At 36.3% G+C, this 14,620-nt stretch overlaps 2 protein-coding genes and 1 pseudogene across 2 annotated transcripts; 1 reads left to right on the forward strand and 2 right to left on the reverse strand.

Annotated features, from left to right (window-relative positions):
• Window positions 1–788: 788 nt before the first annotated feature.
• Window positions 789–1,598, forward strand: LOC115231875 (annotated as a pseudogene).
• Window positions 1,599–8,315: 6,717 nt separating this feature from the next.
• LOC115231876 lies at window positions 8,316–9,350 on the reverse strand. The gene has a single exon (XM_029801789.1). It carries the CDS (start codon window positions 9,348–9,350, stop codon window positions 8,316–8,318), a length of 1,035 nt encoding a protein of 344 aa, XP_029657649.1.
• Window positions 9,351–9,565: 215 nt separating this feature from the next.
• LOC115231877 lies at window positions 9,566–11,830 on the reverse strand. Its single transcript, XM_029801790.1, has one exon. It carries the CDS (start codon window positions 11,828–11,830, stop codon window positions 9,566–9,568), a length of 2,265 nt encoding a protein of 754 aa, XP_029657650.1.
• Window positions 11,831–14,620: the final 2,790 nt, after the last annotated feature.

The raw sequence follows: 14,620 nt of genomic DNA on the forward strand, positions 1-14,620 counted from the left end.
TCCCCAAGAATTGTTGGTGGCACACAAAGAGAAGACACTCCCTAAGAATGACACCTGTCCTTTCCCCTTAGAAGGCATCCTTAAGCGGATTTGGGTCTCAAGGAAGAGACCTTCATTTATATCATTAATTCTACAACTAAATGATGTAATGAGTGGTGTATTGAGTGTAGATGTGTATTCCAGTGGTTGAGGCAAAGGACAGGTGGGAGAGGGGGCTGAAGGTGACAGCACGTGACTGTATTGCTGTGATTGATTGGAGGGATGACTATGAGTGGAGGGGACAGAATCTCAGAACTTTGCAAGTCGGGAATTTTCCCTCCAAGCTTGTGAGAATGGTTAAGTCAGTCAATCTGTTGACTTTGTTGAAGTTGGGAGGATTGTTCCGGGGACTGTGTATCATGCAGGACACAGAGATATTGATGGGACTGGGTGGGGACAGTCATCACATGTTGATAGTTTGTATATCAGGTCTCAGGTTCGTCCCAGTAGTATTCGAGTGAGCTTGTTTTGTGACTATAATAGATGGCACCACAAGAATCATCTGATGAATATTGATATATTTATTTTATTTTAGTTGTTTAATTTTTATATAAATTTTTTAACTTTATATTATTTATTGTAAAAAATAACTACATTAAAATAAAGAAAAATTGTTTATTTTAAATTTTAATAAAGTGTTAATTTAATTTTATAAGTATTAGTAAAAAGTAAATATTATATTAAAAAGTAATAAAATATATTAAAAATAAATAAAACAATTTTATTAATCGTAGTGGTACAACAAAAATATGATAACAGAAGATTCCATTTCCCGGCCAAACGTAAAACTGACCTTCGACGGAAAACGTTTAAGAAAGTCATTATACCGTAAAACAATCGACTATAACTCCTCTGCCCTCTACTATGTACAAAACAGACACATCTCAAAATTCCCTGGCCGAAGAAAGCAGTGCATTCAACCAAACGAATTATACGCCTTCCAAGTAATAAAAACAAATAAAACAACCAGACAAGAAAGCCCTGCCCTTCTCTATCCAGTGCAGTCTCAGTCACGTGCACTCGATTTGTCAAACAAGCCACCAACAAGAAGAGGTGTCCAATCTACACTGTCATGGTCAGTGGGCTAAATATGACTAGTGGACTCCCGATGGCCGGAGATTGACCACAGGCTCGGCCAGTGGAGAATTCACCCTCTGGAATGGCCTGGTTTTCAATTTCGAGACAATTTTGCAAGTTGGTGATATTTTAAAGCAGTAGGCCCACGATGAGGCAATTCAGGCAATGGCGTGGAGTCACAACGACAACTGGCTGGTCTCGGGGGACAGTCTGGGCTTCCTTAAATACTGGCAGCCCAACATGAACAACGTAAAAATGTTCCAGGCCCACAAGGAGTCAGTCAGATCACTGTCCTTCTCCCCCAACGACGTCAAATTCGCCTCCTCCTCCAACGATGGGACAGTGAGGGTCTGGGATTTCATATCCTGTCGAGAAGAGAGGATATTCCGTGGTATTCTCAGTAGGGGAGTGTAGAACACGGAGCGGATGTGTCCTCCGTGGATTGGCACCCTCAAATGGGGCTCCTCGTCTCCGGAAGTAGGGATTCCCAACGTCCAATCAAGTTTTGGGACCCCCGGACTGAGACTAGTCTGAGGACACTGTAGAAATATATATAGGAGGGTTTAGTCACGTGCATAAGGCAGGGGTGACTCATGTCCGGTGGAGTGTGGACGGGAATCGACTACTGTCGGGATCGGAGGACAGGACGATCAAATTATTTGATACGAGGAAGCTGAGTGTGGCAATTCAGTCATTTGTGGGGCACAAGAAGGAAGTGAGTGGTACCCTTATTGGGGGAGTTGTAGTATTGGAGTGGCATCCGCTTTATGGGGATGTATTTGCGAGTGGGGGGAATGATGGGTCTATTTTCTACTGGTCGGTGGGGACTGAGAAGGAGATTGGGGTGGTGCAGGACGCCCATGACAGTACTGTGTGGTCACTGTCGTGGCATCCTCTCGGCCATTTGCTTGTTTCTGGGTCGAATGACCATTCTATTAAGTTCTGGACGCGTTATCAGCCTGGGGATCAATCTCAGCTTGAGTTTGTGGCCAATGGAGGGACTAATCGAGAGGAGGAAGGAGAGTCAGATGTGCTGACTATTCTCAGTGATATGCAAAATTGTAAATATGTGGGGAAAATACCTGGTTTGGAGGGGACTGAGCCACTCGAGGTTCCTCGGAGGCCGGTTCCTGTTTACAGTCGGCCATCTGGTTCTCGCTTTTCTGGTCCTTCGTGTATTTATTTGTGTTTATATGATAGATGGAATGAACTATGGCCAGTTTCGTGGGGATTATTGTTTGGATTGTTTATAATGTTGTAGATGACAGTCATCAAAGCAACCTGGGAGAGTTCAATGACCGTCCTTATTAGTTTTTGTATATTCGGTAACAAAATAAACAAATTGTGTCTCATTCTAGTCAATTAAATAGGCATAAGAGATATCCTCTCCCATTAGTTGTGACTAATCGAGAGTAGGAAGGAGAGTCCGAAGTGAACTGAATAGACAAAATTTGTCTCATTCACGTGAACTGAATAGGCATTTATTGAGAGCTATCCACTCTCCCATTAAAGATACATGAACGAATAACGAATTATAGAAAAGCAAGATAGTTGAATAAAATTGTGTCTCAATCAAGTCAGCTATATAAGCATTTATTGAGAGCTCTCCTCTCCCATTAGTAGTAAAATACTTAAATGAAATCGTGTCTCATTCAAGTCAACTAAATAGGCAACTTGTGTGCTATTCTAGTCAACTAAATGGGCATTTATTGAGAGCTATCCTCTTCCATTAGTAGTAAGATAGTTGAATGAAATTGTGTATCATTTTGGTCAACAAAATAGACAAATTTTGTCTCATTCAAGTGAACTGAATGGGCATTTAAAAACTATCCACTCTCCCATTAGTAGCAAGATACTTAAATGAAATTGTGTTTTATTTTAGTCAACTAAATACGCATTTGAGAGTTATCCATTGAAATTGTGTCTTATTCAAGTCAAACTATTTTATCAAAGCAAAAATCAAAAAAATTAGTTAGATTAATAATTATTCTCTTTTTTCATTCATAATGAAAAATTTATTTCAGATATTCAATCATTTTAAACAGCCGTTAAATATGATAATTAATTAACAATTAATGATAAATTCATGAAATGCCACTTTTATTAAAAAAATAAGCGCTTATCTGGTTAAAAAAACTGTATTATTAATTTAATTTCATAAAATGCAGAAATCTAAAAAACAAATAAGACAAATCAGAGATCCTTCACATCAAACGTCTATTCTGGTTCTACTCGAATTTTTGGTAGGAAATGAAAATAGCATTGTATTATGTCACAGTCCGAATAAAATCGACACCGAATAATTACATTCTTTAATTTTACTAAAATTAAACTTGTTCTAACCCTCTTCTGATATAGTTTTTTGTTCTTTGTGTAATTTCATTATAAAATCCGCGACTCTATACTAAATCTTTGGGTATTTAAAAGCTATCCACTCTCCATTAAAGATACATGAACAAATTATAGAAAAGCATTTAAAACAGAATGAACTTAGGTCATATATTGGTTAAAAATTGTCTTTATTTGGGCCAACTCGGCTTCCTGAGATTTGAAAATCAGAAAACCTTGGCATTGAGACAACTCACCAAATAGGCATTCTTCATCTCAATCTTGCGATAATTTTCCTCGACAGCAGCCACATCAGTGCTATGTTGATTACCCATTTCACAAATAGCCGAATTAGCCCTACAACCATAATACACCCATCCTAACTCCTCAAGCTTATTCTGCGCCTTCTCCAACAACAAATTATATTTTTCTGTCAGTTTTTCTACTTCTTTGTTCAACAAGCCATTCGTCGACTCCAGTTCTGACCGAGCCTATCGAATAGACCCCTCTCCCAAACTTGCTCAGACTCTACCAGGAGACCACGAGCCTTCTCAAATCGGTCGTGGAGGTTATGAAATGAGGCTTCCAGTGCCGTGTAGTCATTCTTCATAAATTCCACGTTTTTCTTCAAATTGAGCTCAGATTCTCGCCATTTCGCAACCTCCGACTCATATTTGTCTATTTTTTGGCAAAAAAACTCCAAACCCATGATTTCAAGGGTCGTTGATTTATACAGTGCTAAAAGCTGGTCTGCCAGAGTCCTTTTAGGGACATTCACCTCAGGAGACTGCTCCGGGAAGTCAGAAATGGCGGGAAATTCTATCGAATTGAGGTTTGTGCTGGAAGCTATAAAAGGATCGCCATTTTCTGGAGTAGGAATGTGGAGAGGGTCAAACTCCCGGAATATTGAGCTGGAGAGGGGCTTTGGGGACTACAGAAATGCTTAGTGCCCTCATACTTGTATCATATTTGTGTCTAAAAGATTATCTTATTAAATAAACCGTCGTTTTGTGTGTCTACAAGAATATGTCGAGTACTAAAATGTGATATTAATTAATTGCCTATCTTCCCGACTGAGGGGTGATTTGTAGTTGAATGATGTGATTTTGAGGTTAGTCTGGCTGTCTGAAGTTTTGTTTGACTGGTCAGACTCCAAACAGTTGTTTAGGCAATCTTCTGTTGAATTTTCCATACCACAACAAGAATAAGGGAATTTTATTTTAAATATTTGATTAAAAATTATTCACAAAAATTTAATTTTAGTTATTTGCTTTGAAAAAAAATTGTTTTTTTATCTCTTTCTTTTATTAGTCAAACACTAAACTGAATTATTTCAAGAGTCTCCAAGATTGCCTACTCTGTTGGTCCATGAAGTAAAAATTGCTTTTCTGTGGTTTTTGACCTGATAGTTCTCATAAATAAAAACCCGGGCTTAAAAAAGAAACTTTCACAGTTTTAATGTCATATTGCTTCTAGTCGATTTTATTTATTTTTAAGATTTTTGTTGTTTTGAGTGAACTCGTGTCTGGATGAAAATGTACCCGAATTTTAAAACTTCGTAATGATTAAAATTATACTAAGTGTTTTCGAATGACTTTTGATTATCAAATTGGTTGAGTAATATTAAAAACAAGATACACAAGTTAGTAGTTATTAACGGAATTAGATTTTATCAGTATTTTTGGTTTGTTTTTGGTCGCGTTATTAAGAGTAGTCCATCCCTGATTGGCTTATTTTTTAACGAGTTACAGTTATTAGGACTTTCTCGATTCTGTACTATAAATTGGTATTTTTGAGACTGTGAACTCATTTAGGCAGAATATGTTTTTTCTAATTGCAGAAAGATTAGTTTATTTATTACTCAAAAATTCATCTTAATGACGCTGGTTAACCAATCAGCTGGTGCTCGTTGTCTGAGAGAAGGGTATTTATAAAGATTATCCTGATTAGTTCTGGTTTTGGGGGTGAGTCTCTCTCGAGTTTGTCAAAAAGTAAGTTGGTTTTTTATTATTTACATCCTGGATACTTTTCTGTATTGCAGGATCTGCACTTTTTTTGGTTTTTGAGACTGAATTTCATTTGTTTATCATAATTGAAGATTCCACCTTTCTGTGGTGTTAAATTGACAACTGGCATTAACGCTACTTTTGGTAAGGCGCTAGCATCTTATCAACTATTTCTTCTAGATAATGTTTGAGCTTTTTTATTTTAATATAAGAACCAAAATTATGTGGGCGGTGATTTGAATTTTCACTTGATATCAAAAATAAAATGTTTGTCAGAAAACAAGTAATTTGTTCCGACAGTAAATAAACTTCAAAAAAGTTAATCAAATTTAAATTGACTAAATTTGACTCAGTTAAAATCAGGATGTAAACGTGTGTAAGAAAATGGCTATTAAAAGAATTAAATCGAACAATTATGGATGGATGTGACCATTTGTGTTCTCGAGAATAAACGATTTAATAAAAAAAAGATTATAAAAACAAATATCGGATTAGCCTCTTTGGAGATTTAGTTAAACAATTTATTTTTATTTTATAGAAATTTCAAAAGAAAACCTCGATTCGATCGATCAGTAATGAAATTTTTACTTAATATAAATTGCAAAAATGACATAATAAGTAATATAAATTAAACTCGCCTTGTTTAAACATGCGCTAAAATATTTAGTGCATTTTAATCAGCAACCTAAAATTCACGTATTAGAAAAATTGTTTGAAATACATTAACAATACAAAACAACGACATGAATTACTAATACATTTAAATTAAACATTAAAACCCGGATTTTCAAAATAAATCAATTTTTAATTCTTTCATATTAAAAATCAAAGAAAGATCCAAAAACACAAATAAAAAAGACAATACATTTTTTATTTGTAATATAATTGTGAATCCTAAATTCGACAATTTTGCTTTTATTGTGAACAGTATTATTTAACATTCAATCGTCAATTTCATTTAAATAAACCCTAATCTAATATTTTCCAAATAAAAAAACCCAAGCATGGGCCTAAGCTTGAAGGACAAGTCCGAAATGCTAATTTAATTCTATCGACTGCCGGAGACACATTCTCGACCAGATCCATCGCACGAAGATGCACTCCACCCCCCAAACCTGTGCCGTCAGTGTACAGCATAAGCATGCCAATAATGAGTAGAATATGACATTGATGGGTTGTTGTTTCTGCATTATGGGTGAATACAACTCACTTGCCACATTAACAGACAAATCGAACTTCTTCATTAACGTGCAGGGACCAGTTCTTAAATTCGTTATGAATTTTTTTCATAAACAAGTTAAAGATCTTTTTCTGACACAAAGTCTGTGTCATATAATTTCAATTGGCATTAATTCTCCAGAAATAGTTCTGAGAGCTTTCAGTAGACTCCAGGTATATGATGAATAAAACTGGAGATAGGTAGTCCCCCTGTGGTGTTCCAACCCAACCCATAGAATAGAATTCAGTATTGGGGAATAGAAAAAGAATCAGCCTCTATTATCTCTATCAAATCCGGAACCAAATCTCCTGAACAAAGCTGATTGCCTTTTCACTCAAGGAACCAGAAGTCTCACCTGCGAATAAATAAAAATTCAGAATGTCTTTGGGAATCAATTTCGTTCACAACATAGAACAATATTCCAATAAATTTAATGTGATAACTAATTTTATGACTTAAACAATTGTCAAAAATCAATAATATTTTCCTGTCTAACTTTATGTCTATATCTAGCAACAGTAAATTGAATTCATTTGAATTCATACACAAAGTTTGGTTATATGAATATACAAAATAATAAATGATTAAAGTTTTGGAATTTTCTGGGTTTTTTGAATTTTTAAATAAGGTTGAAAAAAGTGGTAAAAATATAAAAAATGGTAAAATAGAAAAACATAAGAAAAAAACAGAATTTCAAATTTTTGGTAAAAAAAGAGTGGCAAATCATAAAGGTGATAAATTAGAAAGATTTGACTGTAAAACAGAATTTCGAATTGTAAGAGTGGTAAAAAGTGACTCTTCAATTTGTCTAAATTTATAAAAACATCAAAAGTATTTGCTGACCCCTGACCTAGGCGATCTTGTGACAACTGTTTTACTTGGAAAATATCAGATTCGGACACAATCAAATTATTAGATTAATATTTAGGCCTTCCCCTGAATTCAGTAAACTCTTTTATTATGAAGTAGATATTACACGGTGTTTTTTCATCCATTTTTAGAATGTGTTAAAGGGCCCTTCCCCGCTTTTCCCCACATCAATGCTTATGGGCCGCGAACTGCACATCTTGTAAAGACTTTCATTTGATACTCTTCCTGGGAAAAATGTTACCGATTCTTCTTAACTGGATTCTTTTCACAGAATCCAGCGACATGAATAACTTTTTGGTATATCTTCAGGTACCGGAGTTTAATTAGACACAATTTTAATATCAGGAGAATCTTTCTGCTCGATGGAAAAAGAATAGCTGAAGGGTTTATTTTTTTTGACTAAGCATTTTCTTTTTATTGACTTAAAGCTTATTTCCGCATGTCTGCTCTCACAGGCGACGCCCGCGAATCAAGATGGTTTTTCAAGCGGATATCCCTCGCGATAGTACGCTCTAATTATTTCTCGATCGCGTCGGCTTCCCGTCCATGAAGTTTAGTTTCGGATTACTTTTATTATGTAACTCAACTTGTGAAAAAAAGCTTATTTTAAGTACTGAGAATGATATACAGTGCTGGTGGAAAAAAACCGGTTTTGCAGTTACTAAGTTTTTTTAGCTTATAGCTATTAATTTTCCAAATGAAATAAAGAGTTTGAAGTTGATTATTATTTTTTTTTTTTTTTTAAACAAAAACAAAAATTAAACGAAAATTAAAAATTAATTGATATTCTCTCTTCTCTTAGGGGAACTACTCCGTTGACCGGTCATGTCTTGACACCTCTCCTCTTCGTATTGCAGTAAGAAAGCAGACTCCTCTGGCAAGTCAACTGACACTCCCAGTTCTTCTCCTCTAGCGATAAGACTATCCGTTTCCTTCTCAATTTGGTAGTTGTCGACCTTCATGCCATGTTTGTATTCAACGACCATGCTCTCCAGGGTTTTCTTGATTGTCACTGATTGAATGTACGCCTTAGTCGGGACCTCTATATTCAACTTTTTCATGTAGGACTTATAGAACTTGGTCACTACCCCATCCCATGTCAATACGACAGGGACTATCGTGACTTTTGCCTTGTGAATCTGTGCCAATTCTCCAGCAAGTAGATCATACTTGTGGAGTTTCTCTACTTCGACTTGCTTTAACCTGTCCTGGGATGTGACCCCGACTTCGATTATCGTTATCTCATTTTTCATTTTATCAAGCACGAAAATGTCTGGCTTGTTGTTTTTAACTTCAATGTCGGTCTGCAACGTCATGTCTACTCGTATTTCAACACGACTATTTTCCACGACCGACTGGACTGAGTGTGCTTTCAATTTCTTGCATTTCTTTATTCCGTACTGACGACAGACGTGTAGATGTATGCATCTGACAATTTCATTGTGTCTTCGCATGTATGACCCGTGAAGCATTCTGCTACATCGAGTAGCTAGGTGATCCACGGTTTTTCTTGCCGAGCCGCAATGGTTACAATTAGGCTTTGCCTCTCCGAAAAACAAATTGCGATCCTGGGCCAAGCAATATAGTGCCTCGGCCTTTGGGCCATTGTTCCCATTGGCTAGCCATACATTGGACTCCACGATATCAGCACTCGGTTCCTGAATGCATTTAAACAGCGTTGAATGTATCATCTTAGATTTAATGGTGTCCATTAGTCTTTTCTTCTGGCACTCCTTAATAAGGTTTACATCCAATTTTGATTGGTCTTCCAGATTGTACTTGAGAGCGAGAAATCTTGCAATCGTGGTCATATGTGTTTTCTTTTCTCTCAAGACCCGCAAGATTCCTGCTCTTCTGAGGCACAACGAGGCTTTTCTTTCAAGGTCGGAGAGAAATTGGAGCAGGATGCATTCGCTCTTATTGGAAATTGAGATTAAGCCTCTTCCAAAACCATTTCTGCCGAGATATAATCTTTCTTTATTAGCGGGCTTCAGATGGATTCGTAAAGTAGTTAGAATGCGACGAATTACCAATCAATGGCATCAAACTCACTCGGTTCAATGTCGATCAATCCGATATAGTAGTTGTAGAGAGAGAGTGCATATTCGTTTATCGCTTTAAAGAGGTTTACTGCACTTAACTTTGTTTTTGCAAGACTCTCGATTCTCTCTTTCACGTTTCGAGCAATTGTTTTCATTACCTCGATTTTCTTGACATCACTTCCTCTATCCTCCAAGACTCCCAGGTATCGATACCCAGCACACCCATCCAGACATTTTGTATCTTTCACATAGTCCAGGTTAGTCGCAGACTTTTCCGAGTTCCTCTTGAGGCCAACGGCATCAAAATATTCATCGACATCTTCCATCATTTTTAGAACGGTGTCTTCTTTCTCAGCAATTATTTTCAGGTCGTCAATAAACAACAAATGGTTTGTTGAATATGAAACCGTGAACGGGTCATTTTGACCTATACGCACCTTCGGGAACTTCATATTCAAGCTCCTACTTAACGGATCCATTACCAGAGTGAAGAGTTGTGGAGAGAGTGAGTCTCCTTGTAAGATTCCTCTTTCCAATTTTACAGTTCCAATTCTCTTATTGTTAAGTGTCAAAATGACATTCCAATTTTTGATTAAAGTTTTCACAAAATTTGTGATCCAATTCGGAATTCCAGACTGATCAAGCACTTGACATAAGAATTCATGATTGACAGAATCAAATGCCTTTCTGACATCGATCCACGTTGCAAATAAGTTATTTCCATACTCACTATTGACACACTGGTTTATTAGTGCTTGTTCCTTTGCGCCTTGGCATTGCCTTCTAGCTCCCAGCTGATTATCCGAGATAAGGTTAAACGCTTCGATATAGTCTGTAAGCTTTGTATTCACACATTTAGTGACAAGTTTGTACAATATAGGCATGCAGGTAATCGGCCTTAAGTCATTTGGGGAATGGCACTTTTCATTTTTTGGAATGAGGTATGTTACTCCTGTGTAAAACCACTCAGCAGGGGAATAGCCTCCGTTCACAATTTTAAGGATCTCATCGCACAAATGGCCATGAAGAGCTTCGAACTTTTTGATAAAAAATCCATAAACTCCGTCACAACCCGCGGCTTTCCAATTGGGTACACACTGGATAACATTCTTGATAAAATCAGTTTTCACGTCACTTGGAAGCTGTTCAGCTCCAGTAATATGCTTACCAACAATAGCTTTAGGAGCACGGTTCTCCTCTTTCTTCCATACGCCCTTCCAGAAAGATAGACACTTATCTTCTGGGACTTGACAATCAGAATCTTTGTTTTCACAGTTCAGTCTTCGATAGAATCTTCTCCTGTTTAGTTCAAAACAGAAATTATCTTGTCTAAACGACTTTCTGGAGCGATAGGTTGAGATTTTTTTCTCCATAATTTTGACTCTATCTTCAATAAGACTAGATACGCGTGCCAGCTCTCCCTTTCTGGATTTTTTGTATCCAAACGAGCATAAAATGTTCAGTGTCTTCTCTTTTTCGTCTTTAGATTGCTGGCCATTAAACTTATTAACGAAAGTTAGATTTTCTCTAAGTTTGGAAATCTTTCTTTCCGTATCCTCAAGCCATGTGCTTTTTGTTAGGGGTTGCCTCGTAATGTTTTCATATGAGCATTGCCCGGCATAAATTATATCCGTGATTTCATTTATGCTTGCAGGCGGAGAAGATAATATATAGTTCGAAATCACTGCATTAATTGCGACAAGAACATCAGTCTTTAGCAATTTATACGGAATCTTCTTTGTGGGCATTCTCGCATTTCGTGGGATTGATTTAAGTTCCTGAATTTGGAGATTAAACTCTTCCTTGCATTTACCATAAATGGAGATTTCTGTCTTTGGCAATAAGTAATCTGAGGTATCCACATTATTTCGACTGCCACAGCCATTAGAGCAGGGCTTTACATTCAGTAAGTTTTTCACATCAGAGACACTCTTTTGAGTGAGAAAGCGGACGTTGAAACATTCGGCAATAAGTCTCCATCCTCCGCGAGGAATTCTGCCAAATCGTCTCTTCGCTGACTCCACAACACCAGAAATCCATTTGACTTTGTCGTTAGAGTGTTCCTCACCGATCACCGATTTAAGAGGGATTAGATGGGGTGAGACATGTTCGGTAGGAGAGTTTCCACAAATTTCATGGGGATCATGTAGCCCCGAAGACTTGCTTCTTACCAATAGTTGTTGGTTATCTCTAATATCTTTTGTAAGAGAGCCCTCAGGATTTGCTTGCAGACTGGTGAAAACAGACATACACGACACCACAAGAAATTATTTCACTTGAAGTTGATTATATGTATAATTTTTTTTTACTTTAAAAAATTCAATAATCGGCAAAAATTTAAAAAATGTGAATTTTATCATGTGAATAAAAACCGGTTTTAACAAAAAGAGTTAACAAATCAACAGTTAGTATGTTGTGTGGTATCATCGATTAATAATAGCTCGTATGACCTTTTAGGCATACTATCAATTAATTTCCAAATATTTCAGATGGCAATTCGTTCCAAATTTTCATTAATTTGACTTCGAGATCAAGTTTGTTTTTTGCAGGATCTAATGAATATTTTTGCTTCATCATGCTTCAAACATGTTCCATTGGGTTCATGTCTGGAGATTGTGGAGCCCAATCAAGAATTGGAATTTTATTTTCTTCAAAAACTTGGTTGTCAACGCAGATTGATGACAGGGAGCCAAGTCTTGTTGGAAAGTGAACTGATTTAGTGCCATTTTTCGCGCCGAAACAAACAAATTATTCGTTATTACATTTATATGTTTAGCGGAATTCAGTGTTCCATTAACAAAAACTAAATTGCCCACTCCTTGATAGAAGATACAGCCCCAAACCATAACACTACCTCCACCAAATTTTACTGTCGGTGTTATATGGCTCAATTCATAACATGAAATTTTTTTTCGATAACAGTATTGCCTTTTTTTAGTATGAAAAATCTGAAAAGGTGCTTCATCAGAGAAAATAATAGTTTTCCATGCGTCATTGTCAAATAAAAATTTTTGACAATTCACATCTTTTTATTATGTTTTTATTTGAAAGCAACGGTTTACGTTGACATACTCTTCCAAAGAGAAAATTTGAATTTAAATAAGTTCCAATTGTCTTTCTACAGACACTCTTACCAGTTAAATGTTTTATTTCATTTCTCAACGTGTTAAAAATTTTTACGGATCGCACTCAATAAGATGTAATAGGATTTTAATGTCTGTTTTCTGAAGCTTTTTATGACGTCCGGAATCAGAAATCCTATCAGCAGTTCCATATTTTTTGAATTTTCGAAAAAATCTCTGATTGTCGATTTTAATGTATTTAGATGTTTTGCGATATCTTTTATCGTCCAATTTAACTCAAAAAGAGCAAGGATCTTTCCTTTAATTATTGCATTTAACATTTGCTTATAAAACTTAAAATTCAACAAATAAAATATCATTCAATAAATCAAACCGGTTTTTTATTCACACGCAAAAATTTAAATCTTCAAAATTTTAAACGATTAATGAAATTTTTTATAAACAAAAAAATTATAAATCTAATAAACTCCAAAGAGTTCAATTCAGTTGGAAAATTGAATGCTATCTGCCAAAAAAACTTAGTAACTGCAAAACCGGTTTTTTTCCACCAGCACTGTATAATACAAGCTGTAAATCACTATTTTTGTGTTGTAAGATTGAAGAAAAAATAGAAAAACCAAAATCTAATACTTTTTTATTACCAAAAACAGCTAAACTGCTTTATAGGGTTCAATGATATACAGTCTGTTAAAAAAACGTTTGGAATGTTGGGACATCCTCAGTCGCCTGTTGTACTCGAAAGTCTCGGTTTGCTTCATTCCACATTGATTTACTTCAATTTTGGAGTGGTGGTTTGTTCAATTCATAGAATGGTATTGTGTTGTCTGATTGAGTAAATTCCTGCTGTGATGAGAGTGGCTGGATTGGACTGTTCGAATAAGATTAGGATCAAAAGAAGACGCATTTTGACAAAAGCATGTAAATTGATGGGGTTGTCTCGTGCCTGTTACGATGTTGTTTTTTCAAACAGAACTCAGTGCAGGGTCAGTCACATCCCACGATTCCGTACCGGGTGTTAAATAAAATTAAGTTCAAGCCCGGCTGTCCAGACTATGGAAAATACGTCTATGAAGAGCTGGATTAGCCGGCTTCAGATGGAGATCAGGAGAGAAATCCGTGAAATCGAAAGTTCACGGTAAGAGCGGGCCTGCAGACGAGTTGAGAGGCGCTTCCCAGACTTCTGGAAACAATTGAAGATTCTGTCGGGAGAGAGGTCAACTTTGACTGCATTGTCGTTGCTCACGACGAAATTGACATCTGGAAAAAAGGGGCAGGCGGACTTCAAAATGGCTGTACTCATCTTCGTTAGATTATCCAGTTAGGTGGTTCAGCCTTTCAAAGAGGAGTCGTCACTAAAAGATATTGTCATTGACGACAAAAGCTGTGTTTCCGTTCTTGTTCTTGCCTTTAATTGGTGTGTACTGTTTTGTTATTTTGGTGAGTGTGTTGCTGTTGTGGATCAGAGTATCGCCGACGGAATGGCGTATGACTTCATAGAGAAGTGGAAAGAGTCAATGACTCTATAAGAGGGCGATTCCGATTTCGGAATTTTTGGAGAGCAAGAAGATAAATTCTGTAATATAGATAAACGATGATAGATAAGTAATTATTTGTGACATATTGTTGATTTGTTTGTTGTTTAATCATTATAAAATTTGGAAATGTTTCTGTCGTTAAAAATATTCAAAGGCTCGAATAGAATCAGTATCGAGTGTGTATTTACTGCTGGGAGTATAAATGTGTTATAAAGGATGCAGGCGAATATATTGATGGAATATGAGTTGGATGAGGCAGAAGCATTTTTAGACAAAAATTATAAGGAAGCACTCAGACAGATTTGCAAGTTAGATGATCGACTCAACTATATTCAGGACCAGAAGACTATTCTGGAAGTCAATATGAGCAGGATCTTTATTTGGCAAACAAATCGTGATAAAAATGTCTAATTTGTTTGAT

This window comes from Octopus sinensis, unplaced genomic scaffold, assembly GCF_006345805.1.
Source record: "Octopus sinensis unplaced genomic scaffold, ASM634580v1 Contig18913, whole genome shotgun sequence".
Lineage (NCBI taxonomy): Eukaryota > Metazoa > Mollusca > Cephalopoda > Octopoda > Octopodidae > Octopus > Octopus sinensis.

Coding starts and splice junctions, on each gene's coding strand:
- LOC115231876 (XM_029801789.1), bottom strand. CDS start 9,350: ATGACCACGATTGCAAGATTTCTCGCTCTCAAGTACAATCTGGAAGAC.
- LOC115231877 (XM_029801790.1), bottom strand. CDS start 11,830: ATGTCTGTTTTCACCAGTCTGCAAGCAAATCCTGAGGGCTCTCTTACA.